Source organism: Dendrobates tinctorius, unplaced genomic scaffold (genome assembly GCF_039654945.1).
Source record: "Dendrobates tinctorius isolate UK_male_01 unplaced genomic scaffold, ASM3965494v1 ptg000485l, whole genome shotgun sequence".
Classification (NCBI taxonomy): domain Eukaryota; kingdom Metazoa; phylum Chordata; class Amphibia; order Anura; family Dendrobatidae; genus Dendrobates; species Dendrobates tinctorius.
This window is the reverse complement of record NW_027362146.1, coordinates 761,542-787,683: the sequence shown is the minus strand read 5'-3', so window position 1 is coordinate 787,683 and position 26,142 is coordinate 761,542. Positions and strand designations below refer to the sequence as shown.

The 26,142-nt window shown below is 46.6% G+C and overlaps 1 protein-coding gene across 1 annotated transcript in view; it reads left to right on the top strand.

Annotated features, from left to right (window-relative positions):
* The first annotated feature begins 836 nt into the window (after positions 1 to 836).
* Positions 837 to 26,142, top strand: part of LOC141077964 (uncharacterized) — a 63,282-nt gene continuing 37,976 nt past the window's right edge. The window contains 6 exon segments of the mRNA XM_073564747.1: positions 837 to 990; positions 16,948 to 17,095; positions 18,274 to 18,420; positions 18,502 to 18,625; positions 18,709 to 18,806; positions 19,005 to 19,095. Coding sequence (XP_073420848.1) covers positions 17,018 to 17,095; positions 18,274 to 18,420; positions 18,502 to 18,625; positions 18,709 to 18,806; positions 19,005 to 19,095 — 538 coding nt within the window. The 5' untranslated portion in view covers positions 837 to 990; positions 16,948 to 17,017.

Genomic DNA, 26,142 nt, shown 5'->3' with positions numbered 1-26,142 from the left:
TAACATGGCGCCTCTTATTGGGGGCTCTGATAATGTGACATGGCCCCTAACACCATAAGAGCAGACTCTGCCCTGTCAGACGGCGCTCCTTCCCTCCTGAGGAGTGTCCGGCCCCTTATGGGGTATCGGCGCTCAGGGGAAATTGTGGAACAAGTGGTTTCTGTTTTCTCCTCTTCTCCCGTGTGATAATTACAGACTCGGGGTCAGAGCGACATTTTAGTGGCAACATTTCATTCCTCCGCTCAATGTTACACAATTCTGTGACCCCTGAGGGTTAATAATCCTCCCTGCCCCCTAGATGAGCCCCCAGAGGTGGAGGGGGTAACATGGGGCCACTTGTGGGGTCTCTGCTGTTCTGGTGTCAGCGCTCTTCACACGTCACACGGCGTCCGCCGTCTATCCCAGCCACAATGGCGCCCCTTCCCTCCCGAGCCTGTGGGGTATCGGCACTCAGGACACACGGCGCACTGTGCGGCCTCAGCGCTCCTGTCACCTGTAGGACAATGATACATTGGGGGAAAGTCACATTTCTGTGAGGAAAACAGGAAAATTGTCATTTCTTCCTTCCACATTGCTGAAATTCCTGTCACACTGTCCGAATTCAGAGATTGTCCTGTCAGAAAGGAGAAGACAGGGAGCGAAAGGGTTAATAGGACTCACAGGAGGAACCGGCCCAGAAAGCAGAAGGTGCAGGAGTGTCCGCCACATATATGACTGCTCTGTGCACACAGGACCTGTGATGAGGTCACAGGAGGGGAGGAGTCAGGGGTCACATGATCAGGGGCCTCAGAGTCTGCCACATATATGACTGCTCTGTGTGCACAGGACCTGTGATGAGGTCACAGGAGGGGAGGAGTCAGGGGTCACATGATCTGGGGCCACCGATGCATGGTACAGGACCTGCGATGAGGTAACGATCATGTCATTTAAGGGGGAGGAGCCAGAGAGCTTGCAGGCTGGAAGCTGAAGAAGATGGGAAACTTGTGAGAGGTAATGGCGGGAACAGGGAACATGGGGAGGACAGGGGGTGTGTGATAGAGGGGAGCAAGAGGGGGCAGGGGGTGTGTGACAGAGGGGAGCGAGAGGGGGCAGGGGGTGTGTGATAGAGGGGAGCGAGAGGGCGCAGGGGGTGTGTGACAGAGGGGAGCGAGAGGGCAGGGGGTGTGTGATAGAGGGGAGCAGGAGGGTGCAGGGGGTGTGTGATAGAGGGGAGCGAGTGGGTGCAGGGGGTGTGTGATAGAGGGGAGCGAGAGGGCGCAGGGGGTGTGTGATAGAGGGGAGCGAGAGGGTGCAGGGGGTGTGTGATAGAGGGGAGCGAGAGGGTGCAGGGGGTGTGTGATAGAGGGGAGCAGGAGGGGGCAGGGGGTGTGTGATAGAGGGGAGCGAGAGGGGGCAGGGGGTGTGTGATAGAGGGGAGCGAGAGGGGGCAGGGGCTGTGTGATAGAGGGGAGCGAGAGGGCGCAGGGGGTGTGTGATAGAGGGGAGCGAGAGGGCGCAGGGGGTGTGTGATAGAGGAGAGCGAGAGGGGGCAGGGGGTGTGTGATAGAGGGGAGCGAGTGGGTGCAGGGGGTGTGTGATAGAGGGGAGCGAGTGGGCGCAGGGGGTGTGTGATAGAGGGGAGCGAGAGGGCGCAGGGGCTGTGTGATAGAGGGGAGCGAGAGGGCGCAGGGGCTGTGTGATAGAGGGGAGCGAGAGGGCGCAGGGGCTGTGTGATAGAGGGGAGCGAGAGGGGGCAGGGGGTGTGTGATAGAGGGGAGCGAGAGGGTGCAGGGGGTGTGTGATAGAGGGGAGCGAGAGGGTGCAGGGGGTGTGTGATAGAGGGGAGCGAGAGGGTGCAGGGGGTGTGTGATAGAGGGGAGCGAGAGGGTGCAGGGGGTGTGTGATAGAGGGGAGCAGGAGGGTGCAGGGGGTGTGTGATAGAGGGGAGCAGGAGGGGGCAGGGGGTGTGTGATAGAGGGGAGCGAGAGGGGGCAGGGGGTGTGTGATAGAGGGCGCAGGGGGTGTGTGATAGAGGAGAGCGAGAGGGGGCAGGGGGTGTGTGATAGAGGGGAGCGAGAGGGGGCAGGGGGTGTGTGATAGAGGGGAGCGAGTGGGTGCAGGGGGTGTGTGATAGAGGGGAGCGAGTGGGTGCAGGGGGTGTGTGATAGAGGGGAGCGAGAGGGCGCAGGGGGTGTGTGATAGAGGGGAGCGAGAGGGCGCAGGGGCTGTGTGATAGAGGGGAGCGAGAGGGGGCAGGGGGTGTGTGATAGAGGGGAGCGAGTGGGTGCAGGAGGTGTGTGATAGAGGGGAGCGAGAGGGGGCAGGGGGTGTGTGATAGAGGGGAGCGAGAGGGCGCAGGGGGTGTGTGATAGAGGGGAGCGAGAGGGGGCAGGGGGTGTGTGATAGAGGGGAGCGAGAGGGCGCAGGGGCTGTGTGATAGAGGGGAGCGGGAGGGGGCAGGGGGTGTGTGATAGAGGGGAGCGGGAGGGGGCAGGGGGTGTGTGATAGAGGAGGGGGTGCAGGGGGTGTGATAGAGGAGAGGGTGCAGGGGGTGTGTGATAGAGGGGAGCGAGAGGGTGCAGGGGGTGTGGGAGATGGAGGGGTGTGAGAGGCTGCAGGGTGAGTGAGACGGAGGGGTGCAGGGTATGTGCAGTTCCAGCTTCCAGTGACAGGTGAGTGATGGGAGTGGCGGTGTTGCACCCACCGATCAGACATTGATCACCCGTCCTAAGGATACGGATTGGTCATCAGTGGTAAAGTCGTGGCCTCTGTACACAATCTAAGGCTAGTTTCACACTAGCGTTTTTGAGCGCAGCGACGGCCTGCGCACGGCCGTCGCTAAGCCCCGCCCCCTGCCGCGCCTCCACCGGTAGCTCCGCCTACCGGCGCATGACGCTGCATGCGCCCTGTGTCCCCTATCTTTATCTCCTGCTCCCCTTTATCACTGGGGGCACAGGCCATGCGCAGTATGCATTTGGCGGCGCATGCGCCTTTTTGACGGTGCGTCGGCGCAACCAAACTGCAGCAGGTTGCGTTTGGCGCAGGTCGGCGCACTGTCAAAAAGGCTCATACTGCGCACGGAGTGTTCCCATAGTACAGGGCCCCTTTCTTGGCCCCACACAGTGTAATGCCCCCATTATGCCCCTGTAAGCAGGGTTCTGCCCCACAACCAGCTGCCTCGGGCACTTTACCATGGCCGGTACCTCAGATTCCTCCCCGCACCCCTTTCCTTTGGGGCTGTGGCCTTTATAATATCAGGAAACTGTGTCCTCAAGGTCACCTGACCTGGTGCACCATCTAGACTCTTCCTCCCTGAAACTCTCCCTCTCCCCATTGATTCCACATAGACTGCCATCTGTATGGCAGATGGCAGTCTATGTACAAATGCCGCACAGCCCTGAGGATTTGTTCTTATGACTCTCCTTCTAACACCCCTTAGGCTACTTTCACACTTTTTGCAAACGCACATAAAAATGCATCATGCGTTTGTGTGCATTTTTTGCGGGTTTAGGCGCGTTTTTTTAAAAAAATACACATGCTTTTTTTGCGCTGATGTGCGCATTACCATGCGCACGTCAGCACACCCGTAGACTATAATGAGTGGGTGAAAATAAACGCATTGCGTGCACATGAGTTTTTTTGGGACAGGTTGGACGCACAAAAAATGCAACAAGACGCATTTTGTGCGCGCGAGCGCACACTACAAAAAAACGCATGTGTATGCGCACCCATGTAAAACGCAAAAAAGCGCAAGTGTGAAACCAGCCTTATGCAGTATATATGATGCCCCTCACACAGTATAGTGTGTCCACAGTACTGGCATCTCTCACACAAAAGATATTTCCACAGTATCGCCATCCCACCACACACAGTATAATCTTCTCACAGTATCACCATCCCACCACACACAGCATAATTTCACAGTATCACCATCCCACCACACACAGTATAATCTTCTCACAGTATCACCATCCCACCACACTCAGTATAATCTTCTCACTCTATCACCATCCCACCACACTCAGTATAATCTTCTCACAGTATCATTATCCCCCACACACAGTATAATCTTCTCACAGTATCACCATCCCACCACACACAGTATAATTTTCTCACAGTATCACCATCCCACCACACACAGTATAATCTTCTCACAGTATCACCATCCCACCACACACAGTATAATCTCACAGTATCACCATCCCATCACACACAGTATAATCTTCTCACACTATCACCATCCCACCACACTCAGTATAATCTTGTCACTGTATCACCATCCCACCACACTCAGTATAATCTTGTCACTGTATCACCATCCCACCACACTCAGTATAATCTTCTCACAGTATCACCATCCCACCACACACAGTATAATCTTCTCACAGTATTACCATCCCACCACACACAGTATAATCTTCTCACAGTATCACCATCCCACCACACACAGTATAATCTTCTCACAGTATCACCATCCCACCACACACAGTATAATCTTCTCACACTATCACCATCCCACCACACACAGTATAATCTTCTCACAGTATCACCATCCCACCACACACAGTATAATCTCACAGTATCACCATCCCATCACACACAGTATAATCTCACAGTATCACCATCCCACCACACACAGTATAATCTTCTCACAGTATCACTATCCCCCCACACACAGTATAATCTTCTCACAGTATCACCATCCCACCATACACAGTATAATCTTCTCACAGTATCACTATCCCCCACACACAGTATAATCTTCTCACAGTATCACCATCCCACCACACACAGTATAATCTTCTCACAGTATCACCATCCCACCACACACAGTATAATCTTCTCACAGTATCACCATCCCACCACACACAGTATAATCTCACAGTATCACCATCCCACCACACATAGTATAATCTTCTCACAGTATCACCAACCCACCACACACAGTATAATCTTCTCACAGTATCACCATCCCACCACACACAGTATAATCTTCTCACAGTATCACCATCGCACCACACACAGTATAATCTTCTCACAGTATCACCATCCCACCACACACAGTATAATCTTCTCACAGTATCACCATCCCCCCACACAGTATAATCATCTCACAGTATCACCATCCCCCCACACACAGTATAATCTTCTCACAGTACCACCATCCCACCACACACAGTATAATCTCACAGTATCGCCATCCCACCACACACAGTATAATCTTCTTACAGTATCACCATCCCCCCACACACAGTATAATCTTCTCACAGTACCACCATCCCACCATACACAGTATAATCTTCTCACAGTATCACCATCCCCCCACACACAGTATAATCTTCTCACAGTATCACCATCCCCCACACACAGTATAATCTTCTCACAGTATCACCATCCCACCACACACAGTATAATCTCACAGTATCACCATACCCCCACACTCAGCATAATCTTCTCACAGTATCACCATCCCACCACACATAGTATAATCTTCTCACAGTATCACCATCCCCCCACACAGTATAATGTCCTCATAGTACCTCCATACCCCCACACAGTATAATGTTCTCATAGTACCGCCATACCCCCACACACAGTATAATGTTCTCATAGTACCGCCATACCCCCCACACAGTATAATGTTCCTACAGTACCGCCATACCCCCACACACAGTATAATGTTCCTACAGTACCGCCATACCCCTCCACACAGTATAATGTTCCTACAGTACCGCCATACCCCCACACACAGTATAATGTTCCTACAGTACCGCCATACCCCCACACACAGTATAATGTTCCTACAGTACCGCCATACCCCCACACACAGTATAATGTTCCTACAGTTTCGCCATACCCCCACACACAGTATAATGTTCCTACAGTTTCGCCATACCCCCACTCACAGTATAATGTTCCTACAGTACCGCCATACCCCCACACACAGTATATTGTTCCTACAGTACCGCCATACCCCCACACAGACAATATAATGTTCTCATAGTACCACCATACCCCCACACTGTACAATCTTCCCATAGTACCGCCATACCCCCACACAGTATAATGTTCTCATAGTACCGCCATACCCCCACACACAGTATAATGTTCTCATAGTACCGCCATACCCCCACACAGTATAATGTTCTCACAGTACCGCCATATCTCCACACACAGTATAATGTTCTCATAGTAACGCCATACCCCCACACAGTATAATCTTTTCATAGTACCGCCATACCCCCACACACAGTATAATGTTCCTACAGTACCTCCAAAAATAAAATTAGAGATGAGCAAATATGTTAGGAAAACGATCACCAAACATAAATTCAGCGCTAATATGGTACATTCTGATTCATGATTGGTAAAATGAAAATTTTTCTTATGATCGGAAAAAGTCCGTAACATAAAAGTCGGTAACATTCGGTAAAAGATATAATAGAAGCCAGCAATACACGTGCCACGTTTAGTAAAGTCACAGCCACCAATGTGGGAAACTGGGTTCAAATCCTAGCTCTGCCCTGTTGGACGTAATATACCAGAAGTGGTCCATAACACTATGGTGCCTACCTCAATAAACATGAGAGTGTCTCTCGAACAAAGAGTCTTTCCAGCTGGGACATTGCCCAGATTAACAAGGTCCGCGTCAGATGTCGAGGAACCAAGACAATCTGATGATAAATGGGCTACGGGACCAAACCAACTCAAATGACCACACGGAGATGGGGGTCTCTGTACAGGAGCATTTACTTTATTTTGTTCACTTCTTTTATAATCTTTTGCTTAATTATGCAAGGTTCTCAAGTACCAATAGCATCATTTCACTTTATAAGCCAATAATATTGCAAGAAAACCGGAAACTACATATATGTCCGTATCCAAATAGCATAGAAAGTAATATAATGGCATATTCTTCAGAGTAATACACCCCCACCTCCCTTATCTTGCACCTGATGGGAACAGTCTGGTTTCATGACAGTTTGAACTTTTACCTAATTACAAATTTATCTTACAGCAACAAAAACGGAGAAACGAAGCCTTCAGGAAAAATGGAGAAGTGAAACTTCAGCTCTGATTTTAGTATTAACCCTTCACATTCACCCCTAGATAAATTTTGTTAGCACCTCTGATGATGCATATGTTATCCCAAGCTAACAGCTTGAGGGGTACTGGTCTTCACATGACTGATGCTGTGTTACCAGTCATGGCTGTCGCGGTGCACCCGTCCCCCCTGTGTACTGCAGTTCACGAATAACAATTTTTGATAACTGTGGTGGAGATCTTTTGTAGGTAGCCATGTGCTTGGCTTCGACGTCTTCATCAAGTAGCCTTTTGAAATCGGTGCAGAGAAGAGCAGGGGCAACGACGCCTTTGGTATCATCATTAGCTGGCTTAGTGTAGAATTTCCTAATACATACAGAAACACACCAAAGAACAATTTTTAGCATCACATATACAACAAGGATACAGGCAGCAATATGTAACAAGCTTTGTAAAATCCCAGCTATCCAGCCCCCAATTCCCTTAAATCAATTGGCTGGATTGAGAAAGGAGAAGGTGTCTGACCACCAACTGTCCTTATTACGATCATTATCTTTATCGTATTGATCTCTGAGTCATTGTATATCTTCTAACTTTAACTTCTACCAATAATAATATGAAAAATGCGAAAACTAAAACATTATGCCCCCCCTTTATTTGCTATTGGCTTGTTGGGTGATGAGGTGGACTTGATAGGGACCGTCATACAAGGGTTCTAGTCCATGCTTCCTGACATGCCTTTTCACGACTACCAAATCACCAGGCTTCAGGTTGTGACAGGTGTCGGTTTCTACTGAATCTGGTAAAGAAGAGGAAACTAGAGCATAGGTGTTAGCAAGATTTTTACTAAGCAGAATAACATATTGAACAGCACGGTCAGTTTCTTCTGATAACTGCTGGGGCTGGAAATTTGCAACTGGGGGCCTAGTACCAAACAATATCTCATATGGGGACAAGCAATATTTTGTAATAGGGGAGTACGGATATGGTATAGTACAATGGGTAGGAGCTCTGACCATGGAGCCGTAGTCTCCTGCATCATTTTGGTCAATTGTCCCTTCAGTGTGCCGTTCAGCCTCTCAACTTCACCACTGGATTGTGGGTGGTACGGAGTATGGAGGGCTACAGTGGATCCAAGCATTGTCAGAACTTCTTGGTACACATGAGAAGAAAAGGCCGGGCCTTGATCACTTTCAACAACTTCTGGAACCCCATATCTGCATATGACTTCCATCACCAATTTCTTCGCTGTGGTTTTTGCAGTCATGTTGGTAACAGGGAATGCTTCCAGCCAACTGGAGAACCGGGGCCCAGTAGAATTTTTGCACCAGTGCGAGGGCCTGATTCTTTCCTCGATGTGTAGGTCCATGTGCCCATGTGGCAATAGCAGGGTACATCCGCTTAGGGAGACACACAAGTTGGTCCTTTTTCCAGAGACCATTATTCATTCGTGCCCCATCAGTCTTCCATTGCTTCACCTCTTCCTTTGGAGACATTCTCTGCATCGTCATTAAACAGGGTCCAACAGAAAACTTCAGTCTGTTGTAGATCATCAGGTTCTTGTAGGGTTAATGCTTCTTGTAACTGTTTACACTGAGAGCGTGTGGTCACCACAGTTGGTATGGTTAGTTCAACGGGTAAAAGAGCGGCGGCTTTTGCTTGCATATCCGCAAATGCGTTGCCAACAGTCTGTGGACTGGTCCTAGGACCGTGCGCCTTAACTTTGATAATAGCCACCTGAGTAGGTAATTTGATCGAGTCCATGAGGGTTTTAACAGCTTCAGCATTTTTCACTGGGGTTCCGGCAGTAGTAATAAACCCTCGATTGGTCCATAGAGCCCCAAAATCGTGAGCAATACCAAATGCATACCGTGAGTCCGTGTATATATTAGCCCGTCTGTTCTTGGCCAAAGTACATGCAGTAGACAGAGCCTGGAGTTCTGCTTCTTGTGCTGACTGTGAGGGCGGGAGCGCAGCTGCGTGCACTACAGTGTCCTCTGTGGTAACAGCGTATCCTGTGTGGAATCTACCAAACTCGTCAGCATATCTTGAAACATCCGTGTATAACACCAGATCAGGATCTGGGAGTGGATTCTCACTGACATTTGGTGGAGTAGCTGTTTCTTCTATCAGAAATTGGGAACAATCATGTTGGAGGTAATCCTCATCACTGCCATCTTCCCTTATAGTTCATTATACCGTCTTTCAAGGCATTGTAAAGAGGATGCATTATGCGGGATGCATCCGGTATCCACTGACCACAATAAGTGCATAGTCCAAGAAAACGCTGGAGTTCAGCTTCATCTTTTGGGAAAGGAAGGTTGCTGACAGCTATTTTTCTTTCTTCTGTGAGGTGTCAGACACCCTGAAGGAGAAAGTGACCCAAGAATATCACTTGACCAAGGCAGAACTGAAGTCTCGAGGCCGAAACCCGACAGTTCAGTGCTGCCAGATACTTAAGGAGGCTAACAATGCCAGAAATGGCAAAAGACACCTGCTCATATTTTTTTTGCATACTGGTTGGGACTGTTTTGGGCCCCTTGTGGCATAACTGTGGGAAAGGCATGCAAAATACAGATTTCCTCACTGTCTTCATCTACATAGGGATTATATAACCTAAGAACCATCTGACCATCATCTTGGAATTGTATTTCGGAGCAGAACTGTGATAATAAATCTGCCCCTAGTAAATTTACTGGACATGTGGGAGAGATTACAAACTGAATAGTAACCTCGGGGAAGGGTTTTATGGGGTTTATTACAGTGTATTAATTGGGTCTGCCATCTACTCCGATTAAAACAGCGGCCTGTATGACAATCTCCATAAAAGTGTCCGAATCGGGCACAGCGCCAGAATTGCTGACGAGAATTAGCAGGGAGGGGCTGAGGAGTAAGGTTCTCAGTAGCTGAAGTCTGAGGGGGGGCGAGAGTTTGCTGTGTGGGCTGAAGGGCACACTTTGTGCTCGCAGCTGCAGTGGGGGCTGGAGGTTGCTAGTCTTGTTTTTTGTTTTTTTTTCTTTTTCTCTATGCTGAACAGAGCGGGTTAAAGTCTTCTGAAAACTTTTTATTACTTTCAATACATTGTCCGGAGTGGAATTCTCAACGTCAGGTCTAACTGAAATTATTGCCTCTTGCAATTCGGGTCTGAGGCCGGACATCAAAGTGCCACAAAAAGATGTGTATGGGCTTCATTATACAGGGAGAATCCCAGATCTCTAAATACTGCCATAGGACGCCCATAGAACTTCTCGGCAGTCTCCCCTTCGGCCTTTGTGATATCTGTGAGAGAGATAGCTTGGTCCGCTAATTTATCTTGTGCCCAAACCTTTAAAGCATTGCAGAAATCAACACCACTCTCATAGGTTCCCCCATCCAGATTGACATTATACATTATGCCACCCTCAATAATTGGAAAATACCCCTCCCCAACTTTTACTCGAAGTATGTGTAATAGATCTCTTCGGGAAGTGGAATAAATCTCTCAATTTGCTGCCATTTGCCTGTAGAAAGCCATGGGGGAAGACTCTGGATTGGGTAATTGATTGCAAAGGGTGTCTATTTGGGATGGGGTGAAGGGAGTATACTCATAACCACTAGCAATATTAGACATAGCGGGGACTGAGGCTAGCGGCGGATGATAGTAGGTACCGTCAGCGTCTCCTGGTCTCCTTGTACAATTATTATCTAGCAGGGAGACCTCTTCTTTCAAATCATCACTTTTAACTATTTGTCTGCCTTACACATTAGTATCAATCTCAGTTCCTTCTAAACCAATCACTTTCTCACACCACAGTCACTTTCTTGAACCACAATACATCCAGTCCTTGCCATAATAGACAATTTTTCCTTCTTCAACATAGCAGTAACAGAAACAATCAGAATTCACTTCCTCTGTTCTTCCTAACACCTTCGTCACACAATTCATGTGCCAAGCCACAAAATTCTTTTCCTTCCACGGATTCTCTCATTTAGCGCTAAATATCCTTACCTTAGTTGTGCACAGATCTGGAGCGGCCGTATCAGTCTGTTCCACCGGGTCAATAATCACCCTCTGGGATACCCAAAATTCGCGGTACTCAGTGAAAGGAGGAGGGCGTCTCAGACTATCCCTCCGGACACCTCTGGTTATATATATCTATCTATATATACCTGAGTTATGTATCCTACCCAGTCTTCGATCACGTCACCACGCCCGATTACTAACAATGATCAGGAATTCAGGATATTTTGACTATAAAGAGAGTCACAATCACTGGTCAATCCGGGGTGTCCGTTCCTTATGAGGTACGGTTTGAGCACTGGGCCCCCAACAGGACTGCACCTCTATATGATTCCACCCATGAATCACCCCACCACGGAGACAAACCTCAGATCCTCTTTGCAGCAACAAGCACAGGAAAACCACACCAACGGTCAGTCTGAACAGTTAACTGCCAAATTACCGTGGTTGTTGTGGGGGATGATCAGTCCCAATTTTCCAGCACCTGTGTCCGCTCCGAGGGTCCTTTGTCTTGTCCTCCATGGGCAGAGGCGTCCCTGTTCGGGGGCCCCACGTTGGGCCGCCAGCTGTCGAGGTAGGGCTAAATTAACCCTTTACGGTTGAGCCAGTGATGTCCAAATTAATCCACAGAGTGTTGCTAGCAACTCAAATGACCACACGGAGACGGGGGTCTCTGTATGGGAGGATCGAGACAGATCACTAGTCCCCTTTATTTTAGTCACTTCTTTTATAATCTTTTGCTTAATTATGCAAGGTTCTCAAGTACCAATAGCATCATTTCACTTTATAAGCCAATAATATTGCAGAAAACCGGAAACTACATATATGTCTGTATCCAAATAGCATAGAAACTAATATAATGGCATATTCTTCAGAGTAATACACCCCCAACTCCCTAATCTTGCACCTGATGGGAACAGTCTGGTTTCATGACAGTTTGACCTTTTACCTAATTACAAAATTTATCTTACAGCAACAAAAATGGAGAAATGAAACCTTCAGGAAAAATGGAGAAGTGAAACTTCAGCTCTGATTTTAGCATTAACCCTTCACAGATTGACTACAGGAAAGCCTATGACTCAATTCTACACACATGGATCTGTGAATGCTTGGCTCTCTACAATGTCGACAAGAAATTAAGAACCTTCCTCAGAAACTCAATGAGGCTATGGAGAATAACATTATAAGTCAACTCAAGACAACTAGCACAAGTGACCATCCAATGCGGCATATACCAAGGTCATGCACTGTCCCCATTGCTGTTCTGCATAGGCTTGAAGCCCCTCAGTCAGATAATTGCAGAGTCTGTCTATGGATACAAGTTCAAGAGTGGAAGCACCATCAGCCACCTCCTCTACATGGATGACCTCAAGCTGTATGCGAAAAACGATCAAGACAACAATTCACTTATCCACCTGACAAGGATCTACAGTGAAGATATCGGGACATCGGAGCGTCCTTCGGACTGGATAAGTGCGGTCAGTTGGTAATAAAGAGAGGCAAGGTAGTTAAGACTGATGGAGTGGAATTATCAGCAGGGCATGTAGCAGATGTACAGACATGCTACAAAGACTTACGCATCCCACAGGGATACGGTAACCATGATGAGGAGGCAAGGAAAGCGGCAACATCCAAACACCATCAAAGGTCCTGAAGAGCCAGCTCAATGGGAAGAATAAAATCTGCGCCACCAATATATACTCACTGGCTAACTGCAGAGTCAGGAGATATGATTCTGCTATATATATATATATATATATATATATATATATATATATATATATATATATATATATATATATTATAGAGAGAGATATGGAGATTTTTTTTTCTTTATGTTGGAGGGTCCAATTCCAGCTATTGCTGTGGGATCTGTGATTTCTATCTACTCCACTGTATAAAGGATAATAGAGTATACTAAAGCAGTTATGGACGTGACGTAACTAACATTGTGCAGTGACTCTGATTTCCATATAGTGACAGATATTTCTTGTTACTAAAACTGTGATTTTCTCTAGCAACATTCCACGACAGCATAGGAGGTCGTCTCCACGCCCTAATGGGGGACAGGAAGCACGAGAGGTTAAAAGGTCCCTCCCTCCTCCCTCTCACCAGTGTCTTTCCTGTCCCCCATGGGGCATGGAGAGGTCTGGTGTGCTGTGTGAAAGAGCCGGGCAGTGGTGGTCGGTGGCGCAGCCTCCCCTCCTCCGTTCTGCACCTGCATTCGGGACCGTTCCTGGCCCTCCCGTTCTCCCCTTTGGGGAGTAAAGCGGGCCAGTGCTCTCCGGCGTCTCCTCCTCCCCTGCGTGCTGTATACGCGGGTCACTTTTGGGGTATGTGGAGGGCGCGCTGTCATGGCGGCCCCCATGCTGCTGCCAGCGCGCGGAGCTCGCCAGCATCTGCTGTGCCTGCTCCAGGACCCAGGGAGGAGGAGGGGGAAACAAGCTAATGCGCTGAGGGCGGAGTTAACCCTTCATTAACCCGCCGGAAGACACCGACAGGTAAGACAGATCCCCTGCTGTCATGGACAGTTCTTCCTGCCCTGCATCTGCAGAGCCCAGCGCTGCCCCAGCCACAGTGAGTGTTACCTGGGGTGGGTCCTAGTGGTGCGATCCGGGATAGAGGTCCTTAAAATACTTCTCCCCCTCTTTTTTATAGGGAGAAAGTCTGCCCATAAAAGCACCAATACATCCAGCAAAACGGCCAAATGTGTCATATGCAGCACGAAACTTCCCTCTTATTGGGAGAAAAAGTTATGTCAGGCATGCACAGATAAAGTGGTCAGGGCCGAGCACCCGTCACTAATTGACGAGATCCGCAGCTTGGTCACCCGTCAGGTTCAGACCTCCTTCCTCCCGGAGGAGCACCAGAGATCCATAATATCAAGGATCTCAGAGTTCAGGGACCAGAGATCCCCCGACCCTCAGGTCAGCTATGTCCATACTAGGGTCTATGACCTCCTGTATCCAATCAGTACCTTGGGCACAGGCCCACTCCAGAACGCTCCAGTCCCATATCCTAAGAAACTGGAATCGGGATCACACCTGTCTGAACAAAAAGGTCCAGACCCCAGGGGTAGTGAGAGCCTTGCTGGCATGGTGGATGGACCACAAGAACCTGTGCAGGGGAATCAACTGGTCTCAGACCCCTTTAGTCACGGTAACAACAGACGCCAGCAAAAAAGGCTGGGGAGCGGTAGTGTCTCGTCACCCATTCCAGGGGTTATGGAGCCAGAAAGTGAGCGCAAAATCCTCAAACTTCAGAGAGTTGAAGGCAGTGGAAGAAGCTCTACTGGCAGACACCTGGTCCGGGGCCAGCACATCAGAGTCTACTCAGACAATATAACAACGGTGGCCCATCTCAGGCACCAGGGGGGGTACGAGATCCAGCAGCCTGGATGGCCTCTCAAACCGAATATTTTCCTGGGCCGAAAAGCACCTCCGCTCTTTGATGGCAATTCACCTGAAGGGTACCACCAATCTTCAGGCAGATTTCCTAAGCAGGAAAAGCATCCAGCCGGCCGAATGGACCCTAAGCAAAATAATCTTCCAGAAACTGGTCGACAGGTGGGTCCTACCGGAAGTGGACCTATTAGCCTCAGGAGAAAATGCTCAAGTGGAGAAATACTTTTCACTGAACCCCAGAGACAGGTCCCTGGGAGTGGATACCTTCGCCCACAGGTGGAGGTTCCATCTAGCTTACGCCTTTCCGCCAGTCCCAATCCTTGCCGCAACCCTGAAGAAGATTCGGGACAATCATACCCCAACCATCCTAGTAGCTCCATTATGGCCAAAGAGGAGCTGGTACTCTCTGATCACAGAACTGGTGGTAGATGGACCATTCATCCTACCCATGGAAGACTGCCTTCTCTCGCAGGGCCCCCTACATCACCCAAACCTACGAGGAATGAGGTTGGCGGCCTGGCTACTGAAGCCCAGATCCTGAGGGCTAGGGGCTTATCAGTGGCGGTAATAAAGACCCTACAGAAATCCCGAAAACCGGTCACTATCGCCATATATTATAAGATATGGAAGAGATTCTCCTCATGGTGTCTACCAGACCTGCCTGATCCAGAGAAACCTAACATTTCTCGTATCCTGGATTTCTTGCAGAGGGGGCTAGAACTAGGTCTAAAACCTACCACTTTGAAAGTTCAAGTGTCAGCATTAAGTGCTATGTTCGATTGTGACTTGGCCAACCACAGGTGGATAAGAAGATTCATGACATCGGCCACTAGACTTCATCCAAAGAAGTTAATAGCGGTCCCAACATGGGACTTGAATGTGGTGCTTACGGGACTCACTCAATCTCCCTTTGAGCCCTTGTCATCCAGCACTTCCCAGCTTCTCACCTGTAAAGTCGCCTTCCTTGTAGCAATAACTTCAGCAAGATGAGTAGGAGAGCTCCAGGTGCTCTCAGTTAGAGAACCCTACCTAACTATTAGAGATGATTCCATAGTTCTCTCTCTTGACCCATCTTTTCTGCCGAAGGTAGTGTCCAACTTCCATAGGTCACAGAATATAATCCTTCCGTCATTCTGTCAGAAACCAGCAAACCCCAAGGAAGATGTGTTCCATACGCTGGATGTAAGACGTATAGTTCTCCACTACCTGGAGTTTACCAAACCCTATAGAGTCGACCACAACCTATTTATTCATACCTCTGGCCCAAACAGAGGGAAGAAGGTGGCAAAGAACACCATTGCTAATTGGATTAGAAGGGCTATCTCTGAAGCTTACCTGACACAAAACATCACTCCCCCTGCTGGAATCAAAGCGCATTCAACACGGTCTACCTCTAAGTCATGGGCTGAGAGGGCAGGCGCATCTTCAGAGCAGATTTGTAGGGCAGCAACCTTTACCTTTACTAGACATTATAGATTAGACCTCGTATCCATCAGGGATCTAGTCTTTGGCCGAAAAGTTCTTCAGGCCGTTGTCTCCCCCCCAGTGCAGTATAGGTTGTTATGCCTCCTATGCTGTCGTGGAAGGTTGCTAGAGAAAATAGAATTAGACTTACCAGTAATTCGGTTTCTAGAAACCTTCCACGACACCACTATTTCCCTCCCTGTATTCTTGGACAAATTCTGAGAATCTTAAAGGTAACCGGTGCTATGGTAATCAGTTGTAAGTCACTAGTGAAAGGGAGGAGGGAAGGACCTTTTAACCTCTCGTGCTTCCTGTCCCCCATTAGGGTGTGGAGACGACCTCCTATGTTGTCGTGGAAGGTTTCAAGAAATCGAATTACCGGTAAGTCTAATTCTATTTATTTTTTTCCACTTTAACCATTTTTTTAAACCCCTCTGATCAGTGTGATCACACAACATACAAGCCTCTGATGGCTCCATGATGCCCTGTACTCCCGTGTATCATCACTGCCGGTCAGTGTAATACTAACGGCCCCATACACATGAGATCAGAGTTGGCTGAACGGTCATTTGGCAGACGGCGATCTCTCCCGACTCCCCCATACACACAAATATTCCAGCTTTCCTGTGGTCTGTATGAGAGAGTCGCCTCCAGACTCCTCTAGAGGAGGATTATCTACAGGAAGAACAAACAGATTGTCCTCTGAAATTCAGGATGCCGGATCCTTCTCTGCCCTGACATCATCTGTCGGGAGGCCCCCAAAACATTATATGGTCGGCCAAACCCCCCGAAATAAGTGCTTTCATGTAACATTAGTGTAATGTGTATGGGGGCGTTATAAGGTAACTTATTGGACTCTGCCTCTGGCCCGGCCTAATAGACCTTCATACATTGCAGCCCAGACACCATTATTAGGCATGTAAGTATCGTAGTAACTAGGCCGACCCATACTATCGAGTACTTGAAGCCAAACTGTCACACCTTCTTAGATGCCATGTTTGCTTTTCACATCAGCAAGTGGATCCTTATGTTACATCTGATCATCTTCTCATTCAGGTCTCTACAATATTGGATCCTCTCAGTGAAGATCTATAGAAGAGAATTTTCCTGATTTCCCCCATCAAGGATGGATATGGACAGAGACAAGATGGCAGAGATGATATTACACTTCACCCTAGAGATCCTCTTCTGGCTTACTGGAGAGGTGAGAGATTCTGATGACGTCACATTACCTCATTCTTATCTATGGGAATAACAGATTGTTAGGTGCCGAGCTTCCCCCACTGCACAGGGGGAATCTCAAGCCATGTCCTCTGCGGTCTCCCATTCCTCTGCAGCCGCAGAGATTCCTGCTGAGCAGAGGCGTCGGTCCAGGCGTCTTGCCCAGGCTGATGCTAGGCATCTGGTTGCTCATTCTGGCTCTGCTATAACTCCATGCTTGAGTCAGCAGCAAAAGTAGACACTTCTGGGACTAAGTCCTGTCTTTTGGGTACTGAGCATGCCTGTGGGATAACCTCTCATTGGAGGTAGGAGGTCACATGCGCAGGTCCCGTTCCTGCTCGGATTAGTCCACTACTGTAAAGGTCCCGAAAGGACACTGCTATAAAAGAGTCGCATGGCCGCTCGGCCATGCGCTAGTATAGACTCTTGTGGCTTATGGTGTGTATGATGACGGATGCTTGTTACTTCGAATGACTCATTATGAAATCCCTACCCTTGGTTGTGTATGTTGTTAGAGTCAGCACCTGTCAGTGGCTAGGCTATATGCCACAGTCCTCTGCACTTGCTAGTTTCTGACTGCCGCTCTGCTTAAGGCACTGTCCTACCGCGTCAGGTAGCAGTAACTGCCAATGCGGCACCGTGCGCAAATCTATCGCTTTCCTCCCCACTCTGGGTGGTTAGTGGCATCCGCCAGACTGGTGCAGTGCACACTGGTGCGTTATCTCTCATTTGGTCTCTTGCTGGCTCCGCTACTGTGCACTGAGCGCTAGTGGACTAGAGGGACTCTAACCCCGTATCCTTGGGGCGGAGTCCTGTGTCTGTATACTAGCGCTCATCCGGCCAAGCCCTGTGAGTTTAACAGGCTTCGGCACCTACATTGTGCGGCACCTCGGTTCTGTGAATCAACAGAACTCGCTCCCGTACACACCAGGTGAAGCTAACCCACGTGTGTCTCTTTATTATTTGCCATATAGTCACCACCATTACTGAGCAGCAGGTTTCCATCTCTGCATGGTGGACCCCAGGCTGCGAACGCACCTCATACCACCTTTATTATTTGGTGCATTCCGCCAGCCCTTAACACAGATGGACAGAACTGGAGAGGTGAGGACTCTGGAAATGTCTGTAGTGAGATTTATTAATGTGTCTCTCCATAACCAGGATTACACAGTGGTGAAGAAGACCTCTAGTGATCGCTGTCAGCACCCAGTGTCTGAGGGATGGGGAAGACCCCTGATCCATGAGGACATCAATGACCAGATGATCCTAGAACTCACGTACAAGATGATTGAGCTGCTGACTGGAGAGGTGACACTGCTGGGAATGCTGGGACATTATACAGTAACTATGAAGGGATTGGGGGGATGACGGTATCATTGTATGTGTCAGGTTCCCATAAGGTGTCAGGATGTTGCTGTCTATTTCTCCATGGAGGAGTGGGAGTATTTAGAAGGACACAGAGATCTGTACAAGAACGTCATAATGGAGGTTCCCCAGCCCCTCACATCTCCAGGTAATAGACAGGACTAAATACACACGGCCTATAATTATCTGTATGTAGAGAATGAATTCAGTCCCTGTATGTGTTTCCTCCAGATCTATCCAGTAAGAGGACAACACCAGAGAGATGTCCCCGTCCTCTTCTTCCACAGGACTGTAACCAAGAAGATCCCAGTGCTCCTCAGGATCATCAGGTAGATGGAGAGAAGGTGTCAGGAGATCTCCCCTATGATGTGTAGACGGCTGTGAAGGTCTTGTGCTCAGTCTTGTTTTATCCACCAGTATTATATGTTTTATACTTGTGTAATGAGAATGGTGGAGATGGCAGGATTAGAGCTGATCATAGATGGGACTTCTCCATCTGTCTGTGACTGTTACAATATTTGTTTCAGGGTGAAGATCTGACCCATATTAATACTACAGAGACATATGTGAGAGATGATGAGCGGTGTAAAGAGGAGATTCCCACATATGACTACCCAGGTGAGTAGTAACCACTGAATGTTAATAAATGTTTAACTCCATATCAACATGGATTTATGAAGGATCGCTCCTGTCTAACTAACCTGATCAGCTTCTATGAGGATGTAAGCTCTCAAATGGACCAAGGAGAATCATTGGATGTCATTTATCTCGACTTCTCTAAAGCATTTGACACTGTCCCACATAAAAGATTGGTAAGTAAGATGAGAAAGCTTGGGCTAGGGGAAAATGTGTGTAGATGGGTAGGTAGCTGGCTTAGTGAAAACAAAGAGTGGTTATTAATGGGGCACACTCAGATTGGGCCAGGGTTACTAGTGGGGGACCACAGGGTTCTGTATTGGGCCCCCTACTATTTAATATATTTATTAATGATCTAGTGGATGGCTTACACAGTAAAATATCAGTATTTGCAGATGATACAAAACTATGTAAGGTAGTTAACACAAAGGAGGACAGTTTGCAACTACAGACAGATTTGAGTAAATTGGAGAATTGGACTGAAAAATGGCAAATGAGGTTTAACACAGATAAGTGTAAGTAGGGTGATGACAATTTTAAAAATTTTGCAAAACGAAAATGAAACCCCTTACATTGGAGGAACAATTGCATTCAAATGACATTAGTATCATCAAATTTGTAAAATATTCAAAAAAGTTCCCCCTCTTTTTCAAAAGATTTTTCATCTTTTAATTTTAATCTTTAAAGAAAATATCTTTCTAAGTTGTAACAAAAAGTGGTATTTTATTCACATCTAGAACATTCTGGAATATTTTAAAATATTTTGGAACTTAGTATTATCTTTTCATTTTCAGTGCAAAGCTTCAAGTTTTATGATCAAGAAGTACATTCAGAAAATGTCTTCTAGAAATTCCAGCAACAGTGTAAAAGCAAACAGGTCTATCTGGACGAGGAATCTGCCCTCCTATTGTCAACATAAAAGATAATAATGCAAAATTGCATGTCCTTTCTTGGCGGAAAAATACCATTTTTGCCTTAGTTCATTTGAATGAAAGGGGGAACTTTTTTTAAAAAACAAAAAAAGCAATACTTATTCTTAAATAACCCATAAAAGTTCCTCCATTGCACATGGTTTCATAAAAAATTTTTTTTTGTCATTACACTAGTGTAAGGTGTAAGGTTATGCACATGGGAAGGAGAAACAGACGCTACAATTACTTACTAAATGGGAAACTGCTGGGGAAATCAGACATGGAAAAAGACTTAGGCATCTTAGTCAATAAGAAGCTAAATTGGAGTGCCCAGTGTCAGGCAGCTGCCACCAAAGCAAATAGGGTCATGGGATGCATTAGAAGAGGTCTGGGGACACAAGATGAAAACATAATTCTCCCTCTGTACAAATCACTCGTCAGACCACACTTGGAGTATTGTGTGCAATTTTGGACGCCGGTGCTCAAGAAAGACATTACTGAACTTGAAAGGGTTCAAAGGCGGGCTACTAAAATGATAAATGGAGTTGGTTTACTACAATACCCAGAAAGGTTATCAAAATTAGGTCTATTTACTCTAGAAAAGAGAAGACTTAGGGGAGACCTAATATATATGTACAAGTATAGCAAAGAAGGTATAGCCTCTATGGTGGGCGATTCCCTGCATACTAGCCACAGTGCTCTTTTATTAGCAGTCTCTCTATCCTGCATTAGGATACTTTGCTCTTTATGGGATCCATAGTGATTTGAGATTGTATGTACAGGGTGATGACTTGATACGGGTACCTTACTGCTTTTTTGGGGGGATTTCTCTCATGGTGCACTTTATTATGCCTAGGCTCTGAATCAGTTCCGGGGAATCTATTTTTGTTTCCCAAACACCGACTACTTCATCTACTATTACTATGTTATTGTGGTTTTATGTGATGATTAATAAAAGGATTATTGTTTTAATCTAACCCTTTCTGATGTTTATTCATATTGGGCAGAATGCTCTTCTTATGTGTGAATTCTGAATGCAGAACAGCTGCACTAAAAATAGGCTGAACTAGATGGACATAAGGTCTTCCTTCAGCCTTCAAAACTATGCTACTATGAATGCAGAGAAGTCACAGATTCCTCTCAGTCACCGGCTGTGGCTGCTTTATCGGTGGTGTAGTCCGGCCGTATTACCATGGTCACCATTTTGCCTCTAGACCACAACATTCTCCTCCACCCAAAACTGTGCAAATGACTTTTGGCTTTGAAAGCCCTTTTCTACAGAACTTACAACCTGGAGGATCCACCTACCCCCTGGTATTAGGAGATGTTGACCGTTACCTGCCCAGTTCTGTAAAATATCAAGCCAAATGACAGCGTACGTAGAATGTACTGACATGAGATTCTCGTGCTCTGGGGCGGGGCTGTGGGTGGGGCTGTGGGCGGAGCTTTATGTGGTGCTCTGATTACATATTCATCTGTATTGGCTTATGACAGGTCGCTGACCCCTCACTGACCTGCCCCCATTATTACATAATGCATATAATAGCATTGATATTACCGGAGATAATGCCTATAATATTGTGGCTATTGTGAGGCTTAGAAAAAAATTACATCCAGCAAAATGTCACCGGAGATGGCGGCGCCTGCACAAGTAGCATCTATAAGTAAGAGATAGAGGCTACTGGACAGGGGCCGCTGGTGACATTTTGCTGGATGTAATTTTTTTTCTAAGCCTCACAATAGCCACAATATTATAGGCATTATCACCAATAATATCAATGCTATTATATGCATTATGTAATAATGGGGGCAGGTCAGTGAGGGGTCAGCAACCTGTCATAAGCCAATACAGATGAATATGTAATCAGAGCACCACATAAAGCCCCGCCTACAGCCCCGCCCCAGAGCACGAGAATCTCATTAACTGAAAACTACAAATACAGATTAAACAACAACCACAAGACGGATTTCATCATCAGGTATCATTGTAATCAGTATAACGGCGCTGACCTGACAGTGTCTGTAGGTTACTGAGCACAATCTGGCTGACAGGTTCCCTTTAAGACATCTCAGCTCTGCACTATTATACACAGTTCTCTATAAATGTGTAATATTTCTTCTTGAAACTCATCTGACAGAAAATATTGGAGCTTACGATAGTTTAGATTGTGACGTCACCGAGCCCCATACTCTAATTACCCCAGAGAGGTTTCACCACTAGCTGCTCATTTATTACTGATGGAGACTGTGGAGTTTGATCATTTCAGTAGATGTTATTGTCTATAGTCACAGTGTTTGATTACAGTAGTGCCCAAAATACTCTGATTTAACCTCTTCCTGCAGCCAGTTTTTTGTTCCTAATCAGGCCCCATTATTAATATCTGACGTGTGTCACTTTATGTGGTGATAAATTATTCACAGAGGATAATAGAAAACAAATGGATCTTACAAATTATTTTCCAGCTTCGCACTATACCGTACATACGGTTGTACACTACTGTCTGGGCACATGGCAGTGTTCAGAAGGGAAGGAGCGCCATTTAGCTATTTGAATGCAGATCTAGCTGGAATAGTTTGCAGACACAATTAGTGATGAGCGAGTATGCTCGTTGCTCGGGTTTTCCCGAGTATGCTCGGGTGTCCTCCAAGTATTTTGGCATGCTCGGAGATTTAGTTTTCATCATCTCGGCTGCATGATTTGCAACTTGTAGCCAGGACGAATACATGGGGGTATTCCCTAACAGGCATTCCACACATGTATTCAAGCTGTCTAGCAGTCGCAAATCATGCAGCTGAGACGACAAAAACTAAATCTCCGAGCTTGCCAAAATACTCGGAGGACACCCGAGCATGCTCGGGAAAACCCGAGCAATGAGTATTCTCGCTCATCAAAAGATATCCACCATGAACATGCTTGGCTCTATCTTCTCTGCTTTCCATATCCCAAGGATTGCCTTGCTCATCGCCCTTTAACACCAATACATGGCCCTAGACTAACACTGGGACCCCTAGGTTTGGGCCATGGTGTTACCTGCTATTCTGTGGTGTTAGATGGCAAGAAGAATAGTCAGGTAGCTGGGTCAGAACCAGAAGGACAGAATACAGAATCAGAAGACACAAGAGTAGTCAGTAAACAGGCCACAGTCACAGCAGGAAACAAATACACAAGCCACAAGCTGAGCACAGAGGACTGAACCAGAGGAGAACAGCGCTGTATCTGGCAGATTCCGGCCATGTGCTTTGCGCTTTAGTAGGGTGTGGTGCTTTCCAATTGGCTGAAGTAGGGAGCAGATTACTCCAGCTGGACAGCAGGAACAGATCCCAGATGAGATTGGACACACCATATGCAGAAGCCCTAATGTAACTAAATGACAGAAAACCAGAATAGTCGAAATCCCCATAAAGTGATTCCATTTTATAAATTAATTCACTGATGGTTATAATCTATACACACGGGGTCAAAATTGTTGGTACCCCTCGTTTAATGACAGAAAAACCCACAATGGTCACAGAAATGACTTGAATCTGACAAAAGTAATAATAAATCAAAAATCTATGAAAATGAACAAATGAAAGTCAGACATTGCTTTTCAGCCATGCTTCCACAGAATTTTTTAAAAAAAATAAAACTCATGAAATAGGCCTGGACAGAAATGATGGTACCCCTGAAAATAATGTGACAGAAGGGACATGGTAAATCGCAGTGTGTCCACTAATTGGCATCACAGGTGTCTACAATCTTGGAATCAGTGAGTGGCCTGTATAGAGGCTACAGATACTCACTGTGCTGTTTGGTGACATGGTGTGTACACTGAACATGGACCAGAGGAAGCGAAGGAAAGAGTTGTCCCAGGAGATTAGAAAGAAAATTATAGACAAACATGTTACAGGTAAAAGTTCTAAGACCATCTCCAAGCAGCTTCATGTTCCTGTGACCACAGTTGCACATATTATTCAGAAATTTAATATCCATGGGACTGTAGCCAACCTACCTGGACATGGCCGCAGGAGGAAAATTGATGAAAAATCAAAGAGACGGATAATATGAATGGTAACAAAAGAGCCCAGAAAAACTTCTAAACAGATTAAAGGTGAACTTCAAGCTCAAGGAACAACAATTTCAAATTGCACCATCTGTCGTTGTATGAGCCAAAGTGGACTTCATGGGAGACGACCAAGGAGGACACCATTGTTGAAAATAATCATAAAAAAGCCAGACTGGAATTTGCCAAACTAAATGTTGACAAGCCACAAAGCTTCTGGGAGAATGTCCTATGGACAGATGAGACAAAAATGGAACTTTTGGCAAAGCACATCAGCTCTATGTTCTCAGACAGAAAAATGAAGCATATCACGAAAAGAACACTGTCCCTTCTGTGAAACATGGAGGAGGCTCTGTTATGTTCTGTGGCTGCTTTGCTGGATCTGGCACAGGGTTTCTAGAATGTGTGCAGGGAACAATGAAATCTCAAGACTCAAGGGATTCTAGAGTGAAATGTGCTGCCCAGTGTCAGAAAGCTTGGTCTCAGTCGCAGGTCATGAGTCTTGCAACAGGATAGCAACACAAAATAGACAGCTAAAACATGCAAGAATGGCTAAGAGGAAAACAATGGACTATTCTGACATGATCTTCTATGAGCTCTGACCTAAATCCTATTGAACATCTTTGGAAAGAGCTGAAACATGCCATCTGGAAAAGGCAACCTTTAAACACAAGACAACTGGAGCAGTTGCTCTTGAGGACTGGGCCAAAATACCTGTCGAGAGGTGCAGAAGTCTCATTGACAGTTACAGGAATCGTTTGATTGCCTCAAAAGCTTGTGCAACAAAATATTTTAGTTAAGGGTCCCATCATTTCTGTCCAGGCCTATTTCATGAGTTTTATTTTTTTAAATACTGTGGAAGCATGGCTGAAAAGCAATGTCTGACTTTCATTTGTTAATTTTGATAGATTTTTTATTTATTATTACTTTTGTCAGATTCAAGTTATTTCTGTGACCATTGTGGGATTTTCTGTCATCAAACGAGGGGTACCAACAACTTTGGCCACGTGTGTAGGAGGAGTGAATATTTTCACTCTACAGCCACTTTCTGGAAATGAACACGCAGTGGATGTTGGAGAGTGAAAATTACACATCTGCCATTTTCTTACCCAGCACATAGCGCCCAGATTGTGCTCCAGGAGACACACACCACAAATTAAGTGGGTTCTTCTCACTATAATATTGCTAAATACAGGGATCCTAAATGTTGTTTGCGCTCACTGCAAGACTCCGAAGTGAGAGCGGATTTTGCTGGATTGGTTTATAGAAACCTTGTTGCTTTTCAACAGCCTTTGAGCCACTAATAGTGTGGGAACCTCTGTTTTTCCATTGACAGATGTACGACCTGAGTGGGGACTTGTTTTTTGTGAGATGAGAATTGGTATTATTTTCACCTACATAACATTGATTGGTTTCTCTATATTTGATATTTGGGAGGCAGAATGAACAAACAGTTGGACACCGCACACTACTGGTTCATCCAACAAGGTTTTCTATTAGACTGTGAACTGTCATTTGTCTTGGTAAATAAAGTTTTTTTTACATAGCTTGCCACTTTTATAGACAGTTTAAGTAGAAATGTTCAAAAATATAAATGTCATGATCCAGGGCGGGGTTTCGCTTTGGCCCATCCTGATCAGACTGGGGGTTAATTGTTTCTGCCTCTCTCTGGCAGAGGGCGGCTATTTAATGCTCGCTGGACCTAGGTCCGGTGTCAGTTATACTCCTGCCCTCGGCTGAGTTAGTTGACCTTGTGCGTACGTGTGCCTTGTGCCTGATAACTTGCTTGTTTGGTTTTGATCCAGTTCTGTCCCTGTTTCGAGTTCTGCCTGTCCCTCTTGTACTGCGCTACCTCTCGAGTATGACTCTCTGCTTGTGACCCGACTTCCCTCTGCTTGTCCCCTTGGTACCACGTCGCCGTCTTGTGTATGACCTTTGGCTTTGTCTGACCACCCGTCAGTTTGTCCCTCCTGTGCCTCGTTTGCCCGGACTGTGTGTGACCTCCGTTTTTCCTGACTCTGAGTTGTTGTATGGTGTCCTGTCATCTCTGAAAGCAGGACGCTAAGCCCCGCCCC